The 24,540-nt window shown below is 50.7% G+C and overlaps 9 protein-coding genes across 9 annotated transcripts; 3 read left to right on the top strand and 6 right to left on the bottom strand.

Annotated features, from left to right (window-relative positions):
- Window positions 1–130: 130 nt before the first annotated feature.
- On the bottom strand, window positions 131–2,164 carry MIND_00347200 (Major facilitator superfamily transporter; the record flags this gene model as incomplete). The annotated part of the gene is made up of 9 exons (XM_037360319.1): window positions 131–418; window positions 467–562; window positions 609–763; window positions 811–1,305; window positions 1,353–1,376; window positions 1,422–1,615; window positions 1,663–1,763; window positions 1,815–1,925; window positions 1,979–2,164. 9 exons carry the CDS (start codon window positions 2,162–2,164, stop codon window positions 131–133), a joined length of 1,650 nt encoding a protein of 549 aa, XP_037223204.1.
- A 714-nt stretch (window positions 2,165–2,878) lies between these two features.
- On the top strand, window positions 2,879–5,605 carry MIND_00347100 (MFS domain-containing protein; the record flags this gene model as incomplete). The annotated part of the gene is made up of 1 exon (XM_037360318.1): window positions 2,879–5,605. One exon carries the CDS (start codon window positions 2,879–2,881, stop codon window positions 5,603–5,605), a length of 2,727 nt encoding a protein of 908 aa, XP_037223203.1.
- Window positions 5,606–5,765: 160 nt separating this feature from the next.
- Window positions 5,766–6,518, bottom strand: MIND_00347000 (Trafficking protein particle complex subunit; the record flags this gene model as incomplete). Its single annotated transcript, XM_037360317.1, has 2 exons — window positions 5,766–5,876; window positions 5,922–6,518. The coding sequence occupies 2 exons, from the start codon at window positions 6,516–6,518 to the stop codon at window positions 5,766–5,768; spliced, it is 708 nt and encodes a 235-aa protein (XP_037223202.1).
- An 18-nt stretch (window positions 6,519–6,536) lies between these two features.
- MIND_00346900 (Mannose-6-phosphate isomerase) lies at window positions 6,537–7,935 on the top strand (the record flags this gene model as incomplete). Its single annotated transcript, XM_037360316.1, has 4 exons — window positions 6,537–6,680; window positions 6,728–6,974; window positions 7,028–7,480; window positions 7,529–7,935. The coding sequence occupies exons 1-4, from the start codon at window positions 6,549–6,551 to the stop codon at window positions 7,933–7,935; spliced, it is 1,239 nt and encodes a 412-aa protein (XP_037223201.1). The 5' UTR covers window positions 6,537–6,548.
- A 35-nt stretch (window positions 7,936–7,970) lies between these two features.
- On the bottom strand, window positions 7,971–8,644 carry MIND_00346800 (Coatomer subunit zeta; the record flags this gene model as incomplete). Its single annotated transcript, XM_037360315.1, has 3 exons — window positions 8,440–8,644; window positions 8,170–8,395; window positions 7,971–8,121 (listed from the first exon to the last, which is right to left on the bottom strand). Exons 1-3 carry the CDS (start codon window positions 8,618–8,620, stop codon window positions 7,971–7,973), a joined length of 558 nt encoding a protein of 185 aa, XP_037223200.1. The 5' UTR covers window positions 8,621–8,644.
- A 168-nt stretch (window positions 8,645–8,812) lies between these two features.
- On the bottom strand, window positions 8,813–12,918 carry MIND_00346700 (uncharacterized protein; the record flags this gene model as incomplete). The annotated part of the gene is made up of 5 exons (XM_037360314.1): window positions 8,813–8,882; window positions 8,938–9,524; window positions 9,583–11,397; window positions 11,435–11,712; window positions 11,766–12,918. 5 exons carry the CDS (start codon window positions 12,916–12,918, stop codon window positions 8,813–8,815), a joined length of 3,903 nt encoding a protein of 1,300 aa, XP_037223199.1.
- Window positions 12,919–13,063: 145 nt separating this feature from the next.
- MIND_00346600 (Scavenger mRNA decapping enzyme) lies at window positions 13,064–14,743 on the bottom strand (the record flags this gene model as incomplete). The annotated part of the gene is made up of 7 exons (XM_037360313.1): window positions 13,064–13,189; window positions 13,236–13,330; window positions 13,377–13,660; window positions 13,711–13,811; window positions 13,859–13,966; window positions 14,393–14,418; window positions 14,473–14,743. 7 exons carry the CDS (start codon window positions 14,741–14,743, stop codon window positions 13,064–13,066), a joined length of 1,011 nt encoding a protein of 336 aa, XP_037223198.1.
- Window positions 14,744–15,251: 508 nt separating this feature from the next.
- On the top strand, window positions 15,252–22,501 carry MIND_00346500 (uncharacterized protein; the record flags this gene model as incomplete). The annotated part of the gene is made up of 12 exons (XM_037360312.1): window positions 15,252–15,291; window positions 15,340–15,422; window positions 15,475–15,493; window positions 15,547–16,191; window positions 16,242–16,487; window positions 16,535–17,634; window positions 17,685–18,538; window positions 18,586–18,735; window positions 18,786–18,889; window positions 18,936–21,957; window positions 22,011–22,423; window positions 22,476–22,501. The coding sequence occupies 12 exons, from the start codon at window positions 15,252–15,254 to the stop codon at window positions 22,499–22,501; spliced, it is 6,702 nt and encodes a 2,233-aa protein (XP_037223197.1).
- Window positions 22,502–22,607: 106 nt separating this feature from the next.
- On the bottom strand, window positions 22,608–24,404 carry MIND_00346400 (uncharacterized protein; the record flags this gene model as incomplete). Its single annotated transcript, XM_037360311.1, has 10 exons — window positions 22,608–22,798; window positions 22,847–22,947; window positions 23,002–23,111; window positions 23,162–23,266; window positions 23,312–23,406; window positions 23,459–23,563; window positions 23,610–23,694; window positions 23,751–23,941; window positions 23,992–24,100; window positions 24,150–24,404. 10 exons carry the CDS (start codon window positions 24,402–24,404, stop codon window positions 22,608–22,610), a joined length of 1,347 nt encoding a protein of 448 aa, XP_037223196.1.
- Window positions 24,405–24,540: the final 136 nt, after the last annotated feature.

Raw genomic sequence — 24,540 nt, 5'->3', positions numbered from 1 at the left:
GTCTTATCCATCACGTGCACCATTTCAACGCCCTCTAGTTTTCTAATCCAGTGTTTGAAAGCATTATTTTGTTCCGTATTGTACACCCCAAAATCGTACAACCTATACTGTAACGACCGTCATTTTAAATCTAGCCCATAGCCATTTCAATGTTCTTGCCCTTCACACTCTTCCACTCCATGCCTAAGGCGCCAATGATACTTAGACTGGCCATTGCGACGCTGACGTAGAAAGCCGAGACAAGAGACTTGTTGTAGGCTTCCACCACAGCACCCACCAGTTCGCTGGCGACTCTCTGCCGCAAAGATGTTGCTCCCGCACTGAGGACGATAGTGGGGTCGACACCAGGAATTTCTCTCAACCCTTCAACGAGCTTGTTGGTGAATACATTCTGGCCAACAGATACGAACAATGCTCCCTGGCGCACTGTCGGTAACGAGCACAAAAAAAGAAAAGAGTCACTTACCCCGAGTGTTTGTAGGAACATGAGGAGCGAAGTTCCGGTGGGGATGTCCTCCAGCGATAGCACGGTTTGCGCAGCCATGATAGGCTGTTGCATACCCTACGGACGCGATTAGAATGAGTAGTGAAGATGAACCGGTACGCACAAATCCAACGCCCAAGCCATAGATGATCTGATAGCCAATCCAATGTGAATGGCCAGTCCCCGTTGCCGTGAATGTAGTGATAAGTCCCGCGCCAACACCCATAAGCACGGAGGATAGGATCATGAAAGGCGTGTAATATCCAACAGCAGTGATGACTAGAAAATGATGAGGAAGGCTACATGGGTGGAATGTACTCGCATACCTCCACCAGCGATCAGGGAGGCGATGACCAACGAGAGAATCATGGGCAGATTATCGATACCAGACTTGACGGCCGATACGCCTTTGATTGCTTGGAACCAGATAGGTAGGTAGTACACCAGAATGAAGAAAGAAGATCCGAGTGAGAGGGAGAACCAACTGCCAAAGAGCAGACTCCGCTGTTTCAGGATGCGAGGAGGTACTGTAGCATCTTCTTGTCGCCATATTTGAACAAAGATGAAGCCCGTGATCAGCACTCCGAAGAGCACGAAGAGGGCAACAATGCGCCCGTTTTTCCACTCGTATTTGCTGCCTCCCCATTGAAGCGCGAGGAGAAGAGAAACAATGGCAGGGATAAAGAGGACCGTCCCGATTGGGTCAAACTTCATGACGCGCGACCAGAAGGGAGTGTTGTTGGCTGTCTTGCGCGCAACCCCTGGAGCGGTAAAAAAGAACGTGATGACCAAGAGGGTGACCCCGCCTATGGGAAGGTTGACTAGCGTGCTTTTAGCTTAGCATCACACCAAAAGCATGAATAGTTACTGTAGAAACACCAACGCCATGTAACTGGGTCGCCGTGAGCTAGAGAAAGCGCGGCAAGAGTAAATTTACCTTTATCAGTGAAGACACCGCCCATCAATGGACCCGCGACACTAGCAATTCCGTACATCGCGCCGATCAGACCAGTGTACATTGGCCGCCTTTCCAGTGGGACAGTGTTTGCGACGATTATGAGGGCCCCAGAGAATATACCGGCGGAACCGAGGCCTGCGATAGCACGACCGACGATCAGAGTTGACGAGTTACTGGTAGAGGTAAAAGGAGAAAGCTAACTGGGGCTCAGAGCACATACGGAGCAACCCCACATATCAGGGAACCCAGCTCGAATATAGAAATTGCGACGATATAGACCCATTTTATCGAGAGGAACGAGTAAAATCGACCGAAGAGCAGCTACGGCTGGGGTTAGGCTATGGATGGCCCTGATAAGGCATAGCGGAATACCTGAAATGCAGCCGTTGTGAGGAGGTACGCAGAGCCATACCAGCCAATATCGTCTAGGCTGTTAAACTGCGTCGTGATTTTAGGAATGGCAGTGGCTATGATCGTGTTGTCCTGAAAAACTCTCACTAAGTCAAACAAAAGGTACAAAAAAAATAAACACGGACAAGGGCGACTAGAAACACGGAAAGACATAGGGCGATTGTTATTAAGGCGAGTTTGAGGCCTTCTGGGTAAGTGATGGTATCCTCTGCGGTTGTCTTCTTCTCCGTGTACTCTTCTACAATGGAAGTGGAGTCGCGAACGGTTGGCGATGCCGCGCGAGAGGCAACAGGTGTTGGGCCTGAGGACATGGCGAGTTTGAGGAGAGGAGTGGGTGCAAGAGGAGTCAATGGAAAAGACTATATATCGATTCTGCCGCGTTTCGGCTGAACATGACGCGGCGCGGATGCCAGAATTTTAGCCTTCACAATCGGCCAAAAGTCTGGATGACGAAAGAGCGGTGTTTACGCCCTAGTCATAAGCTCGGTAAGCCGTACGTCTTCCGGAGTTGGAATCAATAGTGGCAAGTTCAAACGCTCTCCATTCTCCAAAGCTTTACTCACCTAATTCTCTGACCACGTCACTTATGCATACTTGAGACCAGGGTGAGTCAAAGTTCTTACCTCACGCCACCTTCATGGATGCCTTTCTGCCGCTTTTTCGAGTCTGATTGCTGTCTTGGTATAGTACCGCCGATCTCCGTATCCGACGGGAATTAGACTGCGGACGCCGGATTCGTAGCGGCAGGAACGACACGCGTCGATATGTAACATTACGCAGAGTAGATTTCCGGCCTTGAAATGTGGTGTCGCTGGTCGCACCAGAGAACATTTGATGTGACATATTTTTACGCGACACTGAATGGGCCGATAAGATTGGATTGTGGGCCGCTTGCTTCGTTGAGTCAGCTTGCTTTGTACGATCGTTTTTGACTCTTCCGCGTCTTTGTGTTAGAGTGAAGTAATGTCATGTGACTTCGCCTCCTTCCTTTCCGACGAGTGGCAACCTCGCCATTGCTCATTTCTATGCTGCTGCCCTTCTTTTACGTGCTCGTCCTCGCATGGGCAGCTGTTGCCTCCACCGTCACACTTGCATTTCCCATCGACAACCAGCGTCCCCTCATCGCTCGCGTTGGCCAACCCTACATCTGGTCGTTCTCCCCATCAACCTTCAAATCTGATGGAAACATCGCCTACACTGTCTCTACACTCCCCAAGTGGCTCGCTTTCGACCCACAGAAGCGAAGCTTCAGTGGCATCCCAACCACGACTGACGAAGGCAATCTGGAAGTCACAATAACCGCGCACGACACCACGTCCTCCGCTTCTTCTACGTTCTCGATCTGTATCTCCTCCTTTCCGCCTCCCAAAGTCAATATTCCGCTGGCGAGTCAATTTGACGCAAGAAACCCCTCCATGTCTTCTGTGTTTCCTGTCCCGCCAGATTCTGCATTGACTACCACTCATCCGGCATTACGCATACCTCGACAATGGTCTTTCAGCATTGGGTTTCGCTACGACACGTTAACTGGGTCCGACCGCATCCGCTATATGGTCTTGCAAGCTGACGGATCTGACCTTCCCGACTGGATGACCTTTCGCGAAGAGAGCTTGACTGTCAATGGAGTTGTCCCACACGATGTTGAAGAGGCGCAAACGTTGTCTCTGTCTCTTTTCGGCTCAGACCAAGAAGGCTACAGTGCTGTGGTGCTTCCCTTTGATATCATCACGGCAACCCATGAACTTGTGCAGCGCCAGTACATCCCGACGATCAACGTCTCCTCTGAAAACCCATTCACGGCGAAGGTGGATTCGCAAGACGACTTTGCAGGTCTCCTGGTCGACGGGAAAGGAATTGAGCCAGCCAACATCTCCTCGCTTGCTATTGACACTTCAGCGCTCAACTGGCTGGAATTCGATCAAGCAAGTCGTGTTTTATCTGGAAATCCTCCGGCCGCTTATGCGGGGCAAACTTACACCCTCCCTCTGACCGTTTCCGCCTTCAACCAGACCTTGCACACCAACTGCTCCCTCGCAATCGTCCCATCCTTCTTCTCTACTGCGACAATACCCGCCCAAGTCCTGAGTGCAACTCGTATAGTCAACTTCAGTCTTGCTCCGTACTTCTCCAACTCGACTAATGACCAAAGCGGTGACATCAACCTTTCGTCTGCATTCGATACGCCCGAAGGCAACTGTCTATCTTTTGACCCGAACTCCTCCATTCTCTCTGGAACTATTCCCGACGATATATCTGTCTTACACATTGACATTACCTTTACCGCCTTCTCGCGTCGCACACATTCAACCTCGCATACATTCCTTCGCCTCTCCATCCCTCCTTCGACAAAGACCAAGGACAAAGCGTACGTTAACCCTGGAAATCTGTCGGCCGCGGCTCACCGCAAGCTCACTCTTGCTTTGGCGATCGTTTTCGGGATCATTGGGACTGTTTGTGCTTTAGGATTGTTCTTCTCTGCGTTTCAACGTTGTGCCAAGGTCGATGATGGCGCCAGAGTCGATCAAGAAGCCTGGTCGGAGAGCGACAAGAGATGGTATGGTTTGCCTGCAGCGGAGAAAGGTTATGGCTCTAGTCTTCCCCGAAATGCAATGGAGTTGGACAATCCGTTTGGAGACGGCGCTGAGCTTGTCACACCCACCCGTGCTGCACCTGATTACGGAGGTATTGGTCTCGGTCTTCGTCGTGTTATGGAGAGAAGTGGTTCTGATCCCGTTTCGACTCCTAGCAGCGCTCAAAGCCCAGGAGTTATGCGCAAGCGTGACTTTTTGACGCGGATTCGGCAGACTGCCAGGAATATCAGCGACAAATACGATAGTTGGCGCAAAGGTCCGGTTCAACGTCCGGTCATCAGTAAGCCTACGCTGGCTGTAACCGCGTTGGATGGTCTGCCTGAGACCATGTCGCACTCGCCATCCAACCCTTTCGATGATGCAAACATTATAAGCTATCCTGGGAGCATTGTTATCACCAATTCGCCTTCTACTTCGACTGGTGATCACTCCATTCCTCGACGTAGATCAGATTTTTGCCCACTTCCCCCGGCAACTCATGCTTACAATGGATTGGTGCGACAACTGTCGTCTGGTTCGATTTCGTCAGCAGAAGAAGGGACCATCCATGTAGCCTCCAAAACGCCCAGTATTCACAGTGCATTGTCCAAACGCCCTCGGCTAGTCCCTTTCACTAGTGCTACCCGCGTTCCTATGCCTCGAACCCCTCCTGAGGAAGAAGATCCATCTGGTAGCCCATCGCGCCGAGTACCAAGCCAGAAAGCAGTGGTCTTGAAAGAATCGGTTCGCAATTCGGCTGCCGATGAGCTGAGCGTAGGCATACACTACGTCCGTACTCTCGGAGGAGACCAAGATGGCCAAATGACCCCCACAACGTCAACTCACGGTCGCTCATCGTTTTCTTCTCCGGAATCGTCTCATCTTGTGCATGAGCCATCAAGCAACATGTTGAAAGCTGTTCAGATACGGGTTGGCGAGACCTTCAAACTTCCTGTTGCTGTTCCGGATTACGTAGCCACGCGAAAGCTCGAGGCAAAGATGATTCCGGGAAGGACATGGCCGGATTTTTTGCAGGTCGACCTCAATGCCCATAAACACGGAGACGAGGTCGAACTCTATGGTTGTCCTGCTATGCGGCATGTGGGTGAATATAGGATTGGGATCTACACGGTTGAAGACCACTCTTGTGTCTCTCGAGTCGACCTTCGAATTGTGGCATAGGGTCGATAAAAAAAGTATGCCTCGTCTTTCCACTCTTGAGCGAATACTGACTTGTCGTTGTAGGGAGTTGCTTTACTGTATTTTTAGACGCGTTTCGTGTAGCACAACCTATACCTTGGCCAATGGCCTGTACATTTCTAGACACCAGATACCACAACAATTACTTGAGCACCTCTTCTCGTTCTAGTACCGATTTCTCCAGCTTTATTAGGATCGTTGTTCGTGAGGGAGCCTGAGCTGTTGGCGTATTATGGGCTGTGACACGGGCGGGCTGGAAATGCGTCAACAAGATGGCAAAGAATCAGGACGAATTTACAAAACCGAGTCCATCCAATACTGCCTCAACGATGCCAGCAGTGAACGAGGAGCAACTGAGCTGACTCATGTCTTTTGGGACGGAGATGTATCGCTCAATGAGTGGGTCGTTGTCGATTATCATATATTCGTCTGCATTCTCCACACTCTTCTCGATAGCATCTGCTGGCTTGCCAAATACTGCCCTCCAGACCTGGGTATGAATTGACATGAGCGCTGGGAGAAAGCGGATTTCCCGTTTCGGTGCTTTGGACTGCGATTCCGCGCGCCAGACCATGAGCTCGAGTACGCGGGTGCCTATGCGGTAGCCGAGCGTGTTGAGTCGCCTTTCGAGGTCGTTTATTCCACTGACTCGTTTCTGGGTATATTGTACCATTTCAGAAAAGAGGAAGGTGAAGGCAGCGCCAGAGACTTCTGGTATCCGTGTCTTGGTGAGGTTGCGGTCATATATATTTGGTCTGACACGTGAGGGGAGGCCAGGAGTTGTGGGGAGGGAGAATCGGGTGGTAGAGGCCGCAGGAGAGAAGTGCTCAACAGACGAAGCTGTTGAAGAATTTGAGAGTACAGAGACACGCGAATGTGGCTGAGAGTAAGCCATGATTTACGACTTTGATCGCTGACCACCAGCATGTCAGTGTTCAAGATATTGCCTACCGCCCAACAATACGACTGGGGCAAGATCGGCTCTAGTTCCAAGGTTGCTCAGTTCGCGACACGCATACCTGGCTTCAAATTAGACGAATCTGCCCCATATGCAGAGGTGAGGCAACCGCCTCAAACAACTCACCACCTACAACCGCAATTCAGCTTTGGATGGGCACTCATCCCAAATCGCCATCGCTCGTAGCCAACGGGAATACTGCCCTCTCTGACCATCTTGCCGCAAACCCCGGTCTCATCGGAAACTCTGTTGCAACGCGATTCGACGCGACTGGTGGCAATCTACCGTTCTTGTTCAAAGTTCTGGCCATCGAGAAGGCACTCAGCATACAAACCCATCCTGACAAGAAGACCGCCGAAGTGCTGTTTGTTCAGCAACCCGACATCTACAAAGGTAGATCGAAAGTAAACGTTACCTTACTTTCGCCGCATTCATCAACAACACAGACGACAACCATAAACCAGAGATGGCTCTCGCGCTCACTCCGTTTGCCGCCTTGTGTGGATTCATGCCACTTCCGCGAATTGCAGCATATTTTCGAGTAACGCCTGAGTTAGTATCCCTAGTTCCACCATCGATTGTCGCAGAGTTTCTGGCCCTGGCAGACTCCTCAACACCTCACGGCCCCGAGGAAAAAGTGGCGTTGAGAAATGTCTTCTCTGCTGTTATGACCGCAGAACCAACTCTGGTCAAATCGCAACTCGATTTGCTTGTTGCTCGATACCAGTCCCGCCCTGAAGACGTTTCTTCCGACACTGTCGATCTGGTTTTGCGTCTCAATTCTCAGTTTCCGGGAGATATTGGCATTTTCTGTGCTTTCCTGCTGAATTACGTCCACCTCAATGCTGGCGAAGCGATCTTCCTTGGTGCAGGCGAGCCGCATGCCTATGTCTACGGAGGTGATAACTTGGTTTGGTTTTTGTTGTGGTAGCTAAGTATTCTTCTAGATATAATGGAATGCATGGCTAATTCGGACAACGTCATTCGCGCTGGACTTACACCGAAACTGCGAGATATTCCTAATCTGGTTGCTGGACTCACATATGAAGCTGCCGATCCTGCTCGCCACGTCGTTAAACCGACTTCCTTTCATGGAACCACTGCCAGTACACTCTACGATCCACCCATTCCTGAATTCTCTGTGGTGCAAGTCTCGTTGGCTGGTTCCCAAGAGACTCACCCACCACTCGCTGGTCCGAGTATCGCAATCGTTACTGAAGGCAACTGCACAATCCAGTGGAAGGAGGGCCAAGTTGAGCTGAAACAGGGCGAGGTGGCTTTTATCGGCGCCAATGCAGAGGTCTCTTTCGCTAGCAAGGACAGGTTGACGCTATACCGCGCATTCGTAGAATAATGATAGAAAAAGTGTTGCAAAGTAGTAAAGTAGAATTACAACTGGCCTATCCGTTGTGCCATTTTCTCCTTGACAGTCTGGTATGCGCTCATAATTGTCTGCTCGTTGATGATGATTTCTGTCGTGTCTGGTCTCGGTCGGCTGACACGAGAAGAAATGGCAGCGGGGTCGGTATCAACAATGATTCTGGTGTCCAGTTCAGCAGTTAACTCTCCCTTGTTGGACTGCACTCACCCATCGTCAATCGTCTCGTCCAAACACAGCAAAACCAGGTCAAGATTCTCTAGAACACCACGCTTCTCGATTTGGTTCCGCATCAGGAGGGTGAGGGCGTCGACAAAGTTGTTGAGCGCCGTCGAAAGCATAAGCTCGTTTTCTGAAGGCCCAGCAATGAAGTAGATAATCAAGTCCAACGAATGCTTGTACACCGCGAGGTGGCCATCATATAGGATTATGTCTCCTGCTACAGATCAGCCTTGCAACAGAAAGCAAGATTAAGCCCACCTCCGGCTTTCTTGGTTTTCTGCCACAAACCCTTCTCAAACGCCTTCTGCTCTTTCAATGTTTGGAATTGCTTGGATTCGCCTTGTGGATGGCCTTTGGGACGGTAGTATTTTGCGAGAACGCGTGCGCCTTCCGTGTCAAGAATGAGAAACGCGTTAACACTGTAGAGCGAAAGATTCATGGTCCAGTCCACGTCGTCGGTGAAGAACACGCTATGCTGCTTACGTGATCTGATCAGCAACCTGTCATTCCAACTTCAGCAAGTCTACTGAGTTGTGGTGCTACTACAATATGCTCTACGCTATGTGTCTACTTTTGTCGTGTCCTAGTATACAGTTGGCTACTATACAAATGCGGGTAAGATCATGCCTTCTCATGGCTTTATCATCGAATGGTCAACGAGAATTCCTGAAATGCGGTTGTAAACCGCCTCAGGATAGCACCTATAGCGAGGGTCAGCAGAGGTAACAAAAAAAAAGAACACATCCAGAAACAAACCTTGCTTGAATACGTTGGAGAAGCGCCTGTGCCTTTTCACGATCGCCGCATCCTAGCTCTGCTCGAATCATGGCTTCCCACGTTGACGGTTCACGATAAACAGGCTCCATTGGGTCGACAGAAGTCATTTGACTTGGCTCATGCGGGGCGTGGTTGTGGACTGCAGCCATACCGCTCGGGGGGTCGACAAGAGATTCGAAAATTATCCTTGCTTGCTCCATGTCGCCAACATCGGCATAACCCTTGATCAGGAAATTCGCGATATAGGCGGTCATATGAACACCCTCGCGCCGCATGAGGGAAACATAATGCGGCATCAAGTCTGTTCGTCGATGGGCAACCAGGGTGTTGATCATGGCCTCGAAGACCAAAGCGTCGCGTGGGGAAGCTTGGCTGGAGGTCGGAATCGAGTCAAAGATGGCGATGGCTTTGTCGAGGTCTTTGCCGACGCAGCCATAGGCGTGGATCAGTGACGCAAAGTGGGTTCCTTGGACATGAACGGATTTGTCAGCGAGCAAGTTTGCCCAAACCTGTTCCATAGCGGGAATGTCGACAGGCTCGATACGACCGTAGGCATCTAAAAGCAGCTATAATAATGCAGTTAGTGAATGGACAGAAAGAAAGAAAGACGAAAAAAGAACATGCCTTATAGGTGTGAGCAGTTGGGGTGATGCCTGCAGTCCGAAGCATCTCGTAGTAGTAGAGCGCGCGTTCACGATTCGGCTTGGTCGTAGTGTAAACTTGGATCATCGTGTTGAAAGGAGGAATACGAGGTCGGTAGTTGGACGCGGCCATCATCTCTTGGAACAAATTTTCGGCAGAGACAACATCTCCGACACGTGCGCAGGCTCCAATCACAGCGCCATACGTTATCGAGCTAGGCTTGGCAAAGCCGCTGGTCTTCATCTGCTCGAACAACTCCAGGGCGTAGTCAGCCTTGCGGGCTTTCGCCAGCTTGGAAATGATGTTGTTGTAGAGGTATTGGTTTGGCACAACACGGTGAACCTGTGCCTCTTGGAACAAAGCAACAGCGTTGGAAGTGTCATCCGTTGTATCTTTGACATAGAGAATGAGAGCGCCATATGCATCGGCAGTTGGGGCTCCACCCATATCTAGCATGCGGACACGGTGAACATGCGCGCCTTCAAGATCACCAGCGTGAGCGAGGGCAATGATCATGCTATTCTCAATCGAGAACCAGGCGTTACTTTGCGTTGGTTTGTCTGATTCAAGGGATTGCAGGACACCTTGCGAGGCCATATAAACTTCCCGCATTCGTTCAAGCTCGCCGGCACGACCCAAAACTTGGATCAGCTTGCCACAATTGTAGATACCAGGGCTGACACCTCGAGCGACACCGGAACGGAAAAGGTCGCTGGCTGAAATGGCATGTTGGACAGCGCTATTTCCGGGTTTTGTTGCGTTCAGAAGGACTTCTTCAATGGAGGTAGATAATTCCTTGTCGAAACGCAAGGGTGGGAACTGCGGGAGTTCTTCGATGTCGACAGACGTAGCTAAATCCGAAGCTTCTGCATCGGAAACAGAGGCAGAGAAATCGAAGCTCGCCTCAGATGATGCTGAATTATCGTCTTTAAAGCTTTTTTCGGTCGGATAGTTGTCCAGAGCTTGAACAAAGCCAGATCCCAATTGGCCGAACAGTTCGGTCACACCACTACCTCCACGCTTAACCAGAATGCTTTTGATGATACGCCGTTGAAGTATAGGATCGATGTGTGTGAGATCGTGGCCAGAACTCGCCATATCTTCGAGGAGAGGTACGAGACCTTGGAAGGCATATGATTGAGGACGGTGTGCGGGAAGGATTTCTTGTTCAACCGCCGCATCAAGCAACCAGGACCATTCACGTGCATTGAGAGACGCAGTAAAGTCTACTCCACGTTGGCGCTCAATACCATAGACGTGAAGGATTGTTGCAGAGGGTGCTGCTCCAATACCAACCCCACTTTCATCAGCAAGGCGGACAACCTGACGACAGACTTCGAAGGTAACGCCTTTGTGCTGCAGGATTTCGCGGATCAAACCAGTCACGGGATGAGCGGCAGCCCGGAAGCTGCCCCCGAGCCTAGCGACGAGGGCGATGGCTTCCTCAAACAATCCACGGGAGACGTAGTTGGACCAGACGGGCCGCATTAGACGTGGCTTATCCATGCCCTCGGTGACGATGTGATTCTCGAGGAATTGACCAATCTCGACCGCCTTCTGATCAGGGAGGTCACCAATCCGCTGAACATTGGCAAGATATACCAAATCATGATCTGTATCTCGGACCTGGAGCCCGTCCGTTTTGGAGCACTCTTTCAGTCTCAAAAACATGCTGTTAAGGTCATCAAGGCGACCAGCGAAGGCAAGGCCATCAAGCATGTATTGCCAGGCGACAATATCTGGCCGCAAGATACCCACAGCGGACTCGTAAGGTTGACGGGGGCGCTCTTTTTTGTGCTAAAAGCCGTTCGAACCATGAAAGAGCCGTGTCGACATCTCCCGATTCGATGAAGCCAGCGATTGTGACGGTGTAGGTGGAGGAGGCCGGTCGGGGGACATCAGCAGGGCCAAAAGCGGCAGGAGCAGACGAGTTGAGCATGCGTTCCAGGATTTCAACCGCCTTGTCAGGCATGCCCGCTCTGAAGTACGACTCGATCATCTGATTCCAGACTTGCAAGTGCTGACGACGAGGACCGTTGGGGTCATTATAGGCAATTGTCCAATCAACTTCGCCATGTGCTGACCGATCGACATAGTCATTGAATACCAGTTCTAGAGAGAGAAATATCACAATCTGGAAACGACGACGAGCTCAAAAGACTGACCAGCATCATTAATTGCAATGGGAGATCCAAACGCGCGAATCACGTGTCGGAAAACAGATGAAACGGGCTTGATGTCGTTACGGTTTTCAATGGCGGTCAAGAGAGTAACGGCAACATCTCGACGTTGGTGATTAGCACAACACCGAAGAAGCGCAACATAAATGTACAGCGGGATACTGGAGCTGTATGAGCCAGTGTTGATAGTGTTGAACAACTTCAGGGCAGAATCAAAGGTGTTTTCAGCTCGTAAGTTGACAATCCGTTGCTGATCCGTAGGGGAGGCAGCTCCTCGCCGAGCACGAGCCTCAAGAGCAACGATTGCGTTATGAATCTCTTGGTCACGGTCGGTGATGGCGGTGAGTAATTCAAAGTAAGTGCGGAGATTAGGGAGCAGTGAGTGCTCCAGCATAGCATTATATGTTTGCATAAAGAGTGTGAGAGGCTCTCCAGCCCGACGAGTCTCACGAAGAGCCTCTAGCGCCGCATTATATTGTCGGACAGTGGGTTCAGAAACATGGTCAATCAAGTCACGGACAGCTTGGGCGACAAGGGCTGGATCTGCGGATCGACGAGCGGCTTGAATGGCCAAAAGAGCAGGACTGTCACTGATAGAAGGCGGGTTCACTGTTTGGGGGGCAGCGGGGTCGGTAGGGATTGGTGAAGGGGCCCTTGTAGGAGTTTTTGGGGGTGGTAGAGGCGGTTCAGAGTTGGCTTCACGAACGGTTGTCGATAATCGACGGTGGGCAAAGGCCTGTTTGGCATGAATCTGTACGGTCTTCAATATACCAGGGGCGGGAGTGGAAATGCTGCCGCTGCGCTCTCTTGACTTGGGAGTGGTATGAATAGGCACATGTCGAGCATGGTGTTCTTCTGAGTCATCCGCTACAGACGCGTCTTGAGAAGACGTGGCGGGGTTGGCCTGGGAAACAGCTCCGCGGGCTGCGTAGCCAGAGTTGTATCGACTTCCCGTATATTTCTGGCCGCCTGAGCTTGGACCATTGCTACCACTTCCTCCAGAACTCGGGCCAGCACGTGGGCCTGACGATGGAGAAGAATGGAGGACGTTGCGAAAGGTATGGTGGGATTGGGTCTGGACGGCGACAGCAGCCCTCGAGGTGCTGTGCAAGATATGCGTCGCGACCTTGGGCAGCATGACTGCTGACCGCCGAAGTCGAGACCAACTATTGAGTGGTCTGGAAAAAGTTGCGTCGCTGCTCGGCACGCGGAGAAAACAGGATCAGTCACATCACATAGGTCACGCGGTTAGAGTCGTCCTGCATTACCCGATTCACTTCTACCTAATCTTTCTCTAAGCCTTCTTGGGCTGATTTCAGCGCCTCATATAGCCCGTGTTGCTCTCCAAGACCATATACCAGGGTTCTCATCTCGAAAATTGAGGGCATGTTCCCGATGTCAAGCTCAAGCTTCACAATCATTGTCAGTCATGACTTCTTTGTGCAACTTGCTTACCAATGATATAACATCGTCTAAGAGATGTGCCTGGCCAACTCGCATCCCTAAGCCACCATCGTGGCTAGCATGAACGATATGGACGTGGAAATGGTCTAGGGGGGTGTTATTTATTGGCATACTTAGCAGTGAGGGACCCACAGTACGTTGGATGGTAGTGGATAAAAAATCTCAGTCCACCGCTTTCGATAGCCCATTTTTCTTTCGCAACTGCTGTAGCCTCCTTCCGGATAGATTTGAGTAAAGGAATGTGCTGGGTCCGAAGGTCACGAATCGACTTGATGGATGAGTCCCGGACAATGGCCACGAGGTAGAGGCTACTAAGTGTGTGCAAGTCCCATTTCATGTCAGGTATTATAAGGAATGACGAGGAGGAGAAGAATATTTTGGATTGCTCTTTACGCCCATCGAGAATCTCTTGGATCCTTGAATGACATCAGTCCATATAGGAAAGCAGCATGCTGTATGTTCAAACCATTGGGTGCGTTCTGTTGGCAGGCTGGCAATGAATGGAACCACAATCTCTTGGTACATCTTTGGTGTCTCGTGCAGAATTATCACGTTTTGAGGTGAGTACTGGTTCTTGTCAGTTGTGAAGCCATCGATAGACATGCCATGCCAACTTTACGGATATGTGCTTCCGTTGCGGGGCAGATAACATTGACCTTGAGGTCGCCTTGAGGGAGAAGATTTAGCGAGCTTGGCGTCAACCAAGCAGCAAACCACATGTACTAATGAAAAGTAAGATCAGGTTGAACGTGGCTTGAGCGTGGTACAATGTCGGTATGCTCGACACAATGAGCCTTGCGAACATAGGAAGCAATATTTTCAACAGCATGTACTGGGATCGCGGTTTTCTCAAGCCGAAGAATGGCTGGTTGATTTGGCGGGAAAGACCCAAGAACCGTCAAGCGGCAATATTGTGGCTCTAAATAATTGCTTATCCTGCGGTTGCGATGACTTTACCGAGTAACATGCCTTCCAGAAGGACGCGTTCGAAGATAAAAGTCGCGAGGTCCATGGTTGTTCTGGTCAAACTGTTCAAGGGCATGTGATCGATGGAATGGATTTGACAAGATTTCGAAAGCAAACACAGGATGGTACACGAAACACACAGCTCTTCATGACTTCCAGATCAAGATGGCGAGGGAGCCCACGTAGAAGTAGATAAAGTGTTTGGTCTCTACAAGTTCCAGTGAGCCTCTACAAAAAAGTGTTGAATGGGTCAAGAACGTACCATGCGTTACATAGCTCCCAAAGTTCTTGCCCACCACCACATGCCATGTCGGTCCATGCCGCCTGTCGAATTCCTTCTTTATCTGAGCAGCAATGTCTTTCTCGATGTTATATTTTTCGAGAGCGGCGGAGGCAATATCAACGCTTTCTTGTTGCATTTCATCGCTCATGTCGACGTTCTTAATGATGGCCTTAGGGCCACCACTCGTTGTGTCTCGTGGCCCCGATCCAGTGTCGGTGGACGTGGAGGTCGCGTCAATCTTCTCTGCCATTCTACTGTGGGCGTTGAAACTTGTGTTTGCAGAGGCTGACACGAGTAGAAGATACCTGGAGGAGGGAAGCAAGTGGGGTGTGTGACAAATAACGCGTTTCTTTGCCTTCCACTTCCATCTTATAGGATGTCCCCATGCAACGCGGCTGCCACACTTGCTCCTAGTCAGCATGGACGCGCCATTACGCATGTGCCAGCGTGGAATCTTCGGTCTCAGCTACTTATAACTGCTGGCTCGTGTTCTGTAACCCGCGTGGTGCCCTCTACCATCGGATATGAGAAACGCGATGAAAACTAGAATAGTTCATGTCGTAGTACTTGGCCACGGCCGTCCTCTGGTAAATAAAGATCTTCTGGGTAAATGGTGATGACGCATACCCCTCGAATGTCACTAGCTGTCACGCACGCTGGCGAATTACTGGGGTTGGGGGAGCCAAATTATTATCGCAACCCCAACGTCAACGTCTCTTTCTTCTCCTCTTCCACCATCCAGGCCGGTCACTGGCACCATGTCGGCGTACGACCACTCAAAAGTCACCCACTTCATAGGTCTTCGTCTTCTCGCATCTTTCCATCCAAAATTTTGACATTGGTCAGGTGGTAATGCACTCGACAAAGCTCCGTCGGGCAGCGTCCAAGCATTTGTGAAAAGCCATGGCGGCCATACTGTCATCACCAAGGTAGATAACCCGTTTGTTTCGTCTTAAACGCGTCTCTAACCGTCATTGAAAGGTGCTAATTGCGAACAACGGTATGAATCGCGTCTTTCCCAACGTTTTTCTCTTCGCATCTGACTCTCTCTAGGTATCGCTGCAGTCAAAGAGATTCGTTCCATCCGCCAATGGAGTTACGAGACCTTCGGAAGTGAACGTGAAGTCGAGTTCACCGTCATGGCCACCCCAGAAGACCTCAAGGTCAATGCTGAATATATTCGGATGGCTGACCGCTTCATCGAAGTCCCTGGTGGCTCCAACAATAACAACTACGCTAATGTCGACTTGATTGTCGATATCGCTGAAAGAGCTGGTGTCCATGCGGTCTGGGCAGGCTGGGGTCATGCCTCAGAGAATCCTCGTCTCCCCGAAAGTCTTGCCGCTAGCAAAAACAAAATCGTCTTCATCGGTCCTCCGGGTAGTGCCATGCGCAGCCTTGGCGACAAAATCTCGAGTACTATCGTCGCTCAAAGCGCGAATGTCCCAACGATGGCGTGGTCTGGCACTGGAATTTCCGACACAGTTGTCTCTGACACCGGTTATGTCGTCGTGCCTGACCAAGCTTACCAAGATGCCTGCGTTACCAGTGTTGAGCAGGGTTTACAGAAGGCTGAGGAAATTGGATGGCCAGTGATGATCAAAGCTAGTGAAGGAGGAGGAGGAAAGGGTATTCGCAAGGTCGAAAAACCTGAAGCTTTCAAAAATGCATATAACGCGGTTGCGGGCGAAATTCCAGGTTCGTTCTCCTTAGCATTCAACCTTTATGCATTCCTAACTCGTCAACAGGCTCTCCGATCTTTATTATGAAGCTCGCTGGCCAGGCGCGCCATCTGGAAGTCCAGTTGCTTGCTGACCAATACGGTGATGCAATTTCGCTCTTTGGACGTGACTGCTCGGTACAACGTCGTCACCAGAAGATCATCGAGGAAGCGCCAGTCACGATTGCGAAGGAGGATACTTTCGAGCAGATGGAGCGTGCTGCCGTCCGACTTGCGAAGCTTGTAGGTTATGTCAGCGCTGGCACGGTTGAATGTGAGTGCACGTGGTGTACCATTTTACGTATACTAACCTGGCACCAGACTTGTACAACCACGCAGAAGATGATTTCTATTTCCTCGAGCTCAACCCCCGTTTACAAGTCGAGCACCCGACAACTGAGATCGTGTCCGGTGTCAATCTGCCTGCCGCGCAACTACAGGTCGCAATGGGTATTCCTCTTCATCGCATCAAGGATATTCGACAGTTATATGGCGTTGCTCTCAATGCTTCATCTGAAATAGACTTCGATCTGGTCAAGCCCGACTATAATCAAGTACAACGAAAGCCTCGTCCCAAGGGTCATGTTGTTGCGGTCCGAATCACTGCTGAGAATCCCGACGCTGGTTTCAAACCCTCATCTGGTTCCATCCAAGAGCTCAACTTCCGCTCCAGCACAAACGTATGGGGTTACTTCTCTGTTGCAACGGCTGGTGGTCTTCACGAGTTCGCCGACTCGCAATTTGGCCACATTTTTGCATACGGTGAAGACCGTGACGAGAGTCGGAAGAACATGATTGTCGCCCTCAAGGAACTCAGCATTCGCGGCGACTTCCGACACACTGTCGAGTATTTGATCAAGCTGCTCGAATTGGAGGCATTCCGAAACAACACCATCACCACTGGGTGGCTGGATTCTCTGATCAGCAACAAACTCACCGCTGAGCGACCGGATGCTACTCTAGCCGTCGTTTGCGGCGCGGTCACGAAGGCTTTCATTGCTTCCGAGGCTTGTTGGACAGAGTACAAACAAATTCTCAACAAGGGCCAGGTCCCTGCACGTGACATTTTGAAGACCGTTTTTGGTGTCGACTTCATTTACGAAAATGTTCGCTACTCCTTCACCGTGGCGCGGTCATCGATGCATGCATGGACATTATATCTTAATGGAGGACGTACTCCTGTGGGCGCTCGACCTCTCGCTGACGGCGGTTTGCTCATATCTCTTGACGGACGGAGTCATTCGGTCTATTGGCGCGAAGAAGTTGGTGCTACGCGTCTCTCGGTCGACGCGAAAACCTGCCTCATCGAGCAAGAAAATGACCCAACTCAACTTCGCAGCCCAAGTCCTGGCAAGTTGATTCGTTACTTCCTTGAAAGCGGGGATCATATTAATGCTGGAGAGCAATACGCCGAGATCGAGGTTCGTTTGACTTCTTCTGAACAAACATCGAATGCTCATCATTGCTATAGGTTATGAAAATGTACATGCCTCTTGTCGCTTCCGAAGATGGAACGGTTCAGTTAATCAAGCAGCCTGGAGTCAGCCTGGCCCCGGGTGATATCCTGGGAATTCTGACTTTGGACGATCCTACGCGTGTCAAACACGCACGTCCATTTGATGGTCTTTTACCTTCAATGGGTGAGCCCGGAGTGATTGGCAACAAGCCGCATCAACGTTTTGCGCGTTGCCTGAGCACTCTTGAGGATATTCTCGACGGTTTCGATAACCAAGCCGTTATGATCCCAACTTTCAAGGACCTAATCGAAGTCCTCCACGATTCCGAACTTCCCTACTCCCAAGCCACTGCCATTCTGTCAGCCCTATCTGGTCGCATGCCCGTCAAACTGGAGGAAAGCATTCGTTCAGCTATCGATGCCGCAAAAGCGAAGGGCGCCGGACAAGAGTTCCCTGCAGTCCGTATCAAGAAGGCCATTGACCACTACATTCAGGACAACCTTCTTGCTCAAGACCGAACCATGTTCCGCGCGCAGCTGGCACCTTTATTCCAGGTGTTGGAGGCATTCAGCGGCGGTCTCAAAGGTCACGAGCAGGATACCATCTCACAACTCCTCGAGCGATATGACGCGACTGAAAAGCTGTTCGGTGGTAGCAGCATCGAAAGCCGAATTCTCGCACTTCGTGATCAACATAAGGACGACCTGGATAAGGCAGTTGCTGTCGTCCTCAGTCACATCAAGGCGCAGAACAAAGCCAAACTCGTGCTTGCTATACTTGACTACGTCAAGACCAGCAATCTCAATGTGTCCGATGCAGAGGGCCGTCTCTATCTAGTTTTGCAAGGCCTAGCAGCACTTGAATCCAAGTATGATCACAGACTTTTGTTGCGCTAACTGGCTTATTCATCATCAGGTCCTCGACGAACGTGTCATTGAAGGCTCGCGAAGTGCTCATTCTTGGGCAAATGCCTTCGTATGAAGAGCGTTTGGTTCAAATGGAGGCTATTCTCAAGTCATCGGTCGGAACCACCCTCTACGGTGAACAAGGCTACAATAAATCGAGGTGCTTTCATGATTATCAGACCAAAATGCCTGCCAACTTTTTCTACTCAGGACCCCGTCGGCGGAAGTGTTGAAGGAACTGAGTGACTCGCGTTATACGGTTTACGACGTGCTACCAGCGTTTTTCCACCATGAAGATCCGCTTGTCACGCTTGGTGAGTCGGGCAGCAACTTAGTTCCTTATCTTAACGCTTGGAACAGCTGCCTTTGAAGTCTATGTTCGTCGGGCATATCGCGTTTACAATCTCCTCTCGATCGACTATGAAGAGGGAGATACTCTCGATGACGGAGAAGTCCCTACGGTCGTCAATTGGCGCTTCAATTTGGGCCGTTCCCACTCTCCTCCAGCAACACCAAGCCTCGAACGACCAGCACCCAAGCGATCGGGTTCTGTCAGCGACCTGACGTACATGATCAATCGCCATCAGTCACAGCCCATTCGCACTGGTGCGATCGCATCCTTCCCCACGCTTGACAGTCTTGCCCGTGGTTTTGCGAAAGTTGCTGAAACGCTGCCCGTTTTTGATGTTGAGGAGCATCGTCGCCGTTACGGAAACAATATCCAACCACCCAATGTCATGAACATTGCGCTCCGTATCTTCAACAAAGAGGAGGACATGACCGAAGATGCGTGGTCCAAGAAGTTAACGGTATTCACCAACGAGCACGGTGAAATACTGGCTCGTCGTGGGGTCCGTCGTATCTCGTTCTTTATCTGCCGCCCTGGGCAATACCCTGTCTACTTCACCCTTCGGTCAGAAGATGGGCCATGGACAGAAGAGCAAGCCATTCGTAACATCGAACCAGCTCTTGCATTCCAACTGGAGCTCAGTCGTTTGTCCAAGTACAACCTCAAGCCATGCTTTGTCGAGACGAAGCAGATCCACATTTACCATGCCGTTGCTCAAGAGAACCAACTTGACAATCGCTTCTTCGTTCGAGCCTTGGTTCGCCCTGGTCGACTTCGTGGCTCGATGAGTACTGCAGAATACCTCATTTCTGAAACAGACAGACTCGTCACAAACGTTCTTGATGCTCTTGAAGTCGTTACCGCCGAATATCGCAATGCCGACTGCAACCATATTTTCTTGAACTTCGTCTACAACCTCAACGTGACTTACGAAGACGTACTAGCGGCCATCGCAGGCTTTATCGAGCGACATGGGAAGCGGTTGTGGCGGCTGCATGTCACTGGGTCTGAAATCCGAATCTCTCTTGAAGACAACGAAGGCAACGTTACCCCTATTCGCTGCACGATCGACAACGTTTCCGGGTTCATCGTCAACTATCACGGCTACCAGGAGATTTCCACTGATAAGGGCACGATTCTCAAGTCCATCGGCGACAAAGGACCGCTTCATTCTGAGCCGGCCCATCAACCATATCCTACGAAGGAGTCGTTACAGCCTAAGCGGTACCAGGCTCATCTCATTGGCACCACCTATGTCTATGACTTCCCTGGACTCTTTTCCAAGGCACTGAACAATGTCTGGGTGCGGGCTAGGGTCGCTGACCCTTCTCTTGTCATGCCCAAGGAGTATTTGACGTCAAAGGAACTTGTCCTCGACGAGAATGATCAGCTAATCGAAGTTGGCCGTGCTCCAGGCAACAACACACTGGGTATGGTAGCCTGGGTGTTCACTCTCCGCACCCCCGAATACCCTCAAGGTCGACGTGTTGTCGTTATTGCCAATGATATTACGTACAAGATCGGCTCGTTCGGCCCGGCCGAAGATCAATTCTTCTATCTCGTCACTCAATACGCGCGCAGCCTTGGCCTGCCTCGTATTTATCTTTCTGCCAACTCTGGAGCACGCATTGGTCTGGCTGAGGAAGCGTTGCCGTTGTTTTCTGTTGCATGGAATGACAACGAGCGACCAGAGAAGGGCATCAAGTACCTGTACCTTACTCGCGAGAAATTCCTCAAGCTTGAAGAGATGGGTGGTGACTCAGTTCGCACTGTGGAAGTCGAGGTTGATGGAGAGCGCCGCTATAAGATCACCGACATCATTGGTTTGCAGGACGGTCTGGGTGTCGAGTCGCTGAGGGGATCTGGTCTGATTGCTGGTGAAACTTCGCGAGCCTACGACGACATATTCACCATCACACTTGTGACTGCTCGCTCGGTCGGTATTGGCGCGTACCTCGTTCGCCTCGGTGAACGGGCAGTCCAAGTTGAGGGCCAACCAATCATCTTGACTGGAGCTCCAGCCCTCAACAAGGTTCTCGGTCGCGAAGTCTATACGTCAAATCTGCAGCTTGGAGGCACTCAAATCATGTTCAAGAATGGTGTTTCCCACCTTACCGCCAGCAGCGACTTGCAAGGCGCCACCCAGATTCTCGATTGGCTGTCGTATGTTCCTGAAGTCAAAAACGGACCCCTCCCTATTCGTGAAATTCCTGACACTTGGGACCGTGACATCGACTACGTGCCGCCCAGGGGAGCGTATGATCCAAGGTGGTTTATCGAGGGTAAGATTGACGAGGAGACGTCTTTGTGGACGAGCGGTTTCTTTGACAAGGACTCCTTCCAAGAGACTCTGAGTGGCTGGGCTCAGACTGTTATTGTTGGCCGAGCACGACTTGGTGGAATTCCCATGGGTGTGATTGCAGTTGAGACGCGGACGATTGAACGCGTTGTTCCCGCTGACCCTGCCAACCCCGCTTCTTTCGAGCAGCATATAATGGAGGCCGGTCAAGTCTGGTATCCCAACTCGGCGTACAAGACTGCCCAAGCCATCTTCGACTTCAACCGTGAAGGCTTACCGCTCATCATCTTTGCCAACTGGCGTGGTTTCTCTGGTGGCCAACAAGACATGTACGACGAAGTCTTGAAACAGGGTTCGAAGATTGTCGACGGTCTTTCGAGCTACAAACAACCCGTTTTCGTCTACATCGTCCCGAACGGTGAGCTTCGTGGCGGTGCATGGGTCGTTCTTGATCCGTCGATCAACCCGGAACAAATGGAAATGTATGCCGATGTTGATGCACGTGCCGGTGTGCTTGAGCCAGAGGGTATTGTCGAAATCAAGATGCGACGGGACAAAATCGTCAAACTCATGGATCGACTCGACCCAACTTATGCTTCTTTGAAGCGCGACAGCAATAATGCGTCCAAGACTCCTGAAGAACGCGCTGAAGCCTCTGCTGCGCTCGCTAGCCGTGAAACGTTACTCAAACCCACCTACCAGCAAATTGCCTTACTCTACGCCGACCTTCATGAGTACGTTGTTATTCATTCATTATTGGTGTCCTTCTAAATGTTTGTTTCTCTAGTCGGACAGGTCGTATGGAAGCCAAAGGCTGCGCAAAACCAGCTGTCTGGAAGGAGGCTCGTCGACACTTCTACTGGGCAGTTCGTGCCAAGGTTGCTCGGTCAGCCGCCCTTGCAGATATTGCTGAAGCGAGCCCCGGGACAACACTCGAATATCGTACTCGCTTACTTAACTCTTTGGCCGGTGTCGATGCGACCACTTCTCCTCGCGTTTCCGCAGAAAAACTCGAAAAACTTGATTTGACCCAGACGGTCACTCAACTCAAGTCGGAGCATTTGATGAGGAACCTGCTTACACTCACCAAGGAGGACCGAAAAGCGGCGATGGATGGTCTTTTGCGCTTCGCTGACAACCTTTCCGACGAAGAAAGGACATCTCTTCTGGCTGTGCTGCAGAATTCTGCGCGTCCATCTGGTAAGCGCATCATTGATGCCTTGTTGCGGTCACTGATGTGATGATTTTTCAGCTCCTCCATCTTACGTTCCTTCATGACCGATTCGCTCTGATTTGCTTGCCACCACATAGATCTTGTACACGTATCATACATCCGCATTGTTATTGTCACACACTGAAATAGAAACACTTTTCTTTGCTTCCTTTACGCTTCCTCCTCCTCATCACTGCCGAAGTCTTGCTCATCTGCTGGCATGTCAAGATAAAGTTGCTTGTACTTGTCATCAATCTCGTAGACCGGTTGATAGCCGTCCAGCCAGGGCAAGGTTAGAGCACCGGCTGGAGAGATGCGTTGTTCTGGGTCTAGCCTGAGAAGTAGCTCCAGTACCCGACGTCCTGACAAAGTTGAGCGCCAGGCGATTGGAGATGATGGAATATTCGCACCTTGGGAGTTAAGAAGAGTCGAGGTGACCGGTGCCCAATTGAGAGGCGGTAGCGGAGGGTGTTCACTTCGCTCGCCAAGCCATGGTGAAACTAAGGTGACCCTGGAACAGAAGAATCAGGGATGCTTGACAGGGGCTAGGACGCTGTGGACTGACATGGAAAGGAAGACAATCCCTGCAGAGAAACTGTCGACGTATTCGTCGTATCCAGCATGCTTATAATCATCGATTTCTGGCGCCATATATACCCACGAGCCCGTCACATCCTGATGAAGGTTTCAGTGTGGGGACGGAGGAAGAGCCATAAGAATTTCACCGTCAAGCAAGTCTGCTTACTCATGTCCCTCTCCACGTGGGCAAGGCCAAAATCGGCCAGTACAATGAATGGTTTGCGGATATTTGTCCCTTTGAGCATGATATTCTAGTCATTCGTCAATAGCGGAGTGGATCATAAACTTGAACTTGCCTCAGGCTTCAAGTCGCGATGGACAATTCCAAGCGTGTGGATGTGAGCCAAGGCGTTGCAGAGCTGATACATGATGTCGCGACAAATTTCTTGAGCTAGAAATGGTGATCTTTGAGCGGTCATTAGCAGGGAATTGACCATACTCACGAATGCCTCGATCACTCGGACCATCAGGCCACAAGACCCGATGTTCTTGCTCATGATCCATATACTCGAAGAGATCCGAGCCTTCAAGGTACTCCATCGCAATGACTATTGTGGCATGAATGACATAGATGGCTGCGACCGGTAAACTTACAAAGACTGCAGGAGCCTGGGTGGCCATGGTGGAAGGAGAGCATTTTGACCACATGGGGATGATCAACTCTCTCAAGTGCAGCGATCTAAAGGGAGAATGATCAGTCGTCAGTGGCATTACTAGGAGCCCATGAATGCCAACCTCAGTAAAGATGTCCGAATTCGACTGGCGGTATTTGATGAGTTTGACGGCGACGGACTCGCCGGTCTGTCTTGATATTCCTCTCGTCACCCACCCATATGTTCCTTTGCCCAGAAAGCGTTGTGGAACATACAACTCGTCCACTGTCGCAGGGTCACGCTGGAGCGACGCAGTCTCGACGAAACGGTATCCTTCATAGTGACATGAGTAAGAGCAGAGGAATATATATGCCGAAACGAACGGTAGTCGTGAGGACAAAGTTGGTTGTTGACGAAAAGAGGTGCACCGAAGCCAATGGTAACCCCCGAGACAAGTGGGCAAGTTCGGCCCTTAACATGTTCATCTCCGACCTTATTGTAATGTAAAAAAAATTTACGTGGCAAGAAGAAAAAATCATACCCATGTCCCGTTTGTCGATAGATCCTGCAGTTCAACTCGAGACAGCTCCCCCTTTTGCCCGTTCCAACAGAGTTTGGCATGGTTGGCACTAACATAAGAACCGGGCAATGTGAGGGTGTTGGTTTGGGGATTTCTCCCAAGAGACACCTCGGGAGTGATGCGCCAGAAGTCGATGCGGAGTAGCTTTCGGTTGGAGCTAAGAGGGATGAGGTATCCCCAGAGGTGAGAATTGAGTGGGTCGCCAACGAGGGACATGATTCGTTCTTCTCATTAGTGAGCGCCATGGGAGTCATTTTATAGTGCCGGGTCGTTCAAAGCGTTGGTCCTAAATTGCGCATTGTCTTTGTGCTTTGACACGTCACATGGAGTCACACTATGTTACAGGTAAAGT

Source organism: Mycena indigotica (assembly GCF_014461135.1).
Source record: "Mycena indigotica strain 171206Taipei chromosome Unknown Mind.scaff0003, whole genome shotgun sequence".
NCBI classification, from domain to species: domain Eukaryota; kingdom Fungi; phylum Basidiomycota; class Agaricomycetes; order Agaricales; family Mycenaceae; genus Mycena; species Mycena indigotica.
Note: the sequence above shows the minus strand (reverse complement) of the source record. Positions and strands in the feature narration are given on the sequence as shown.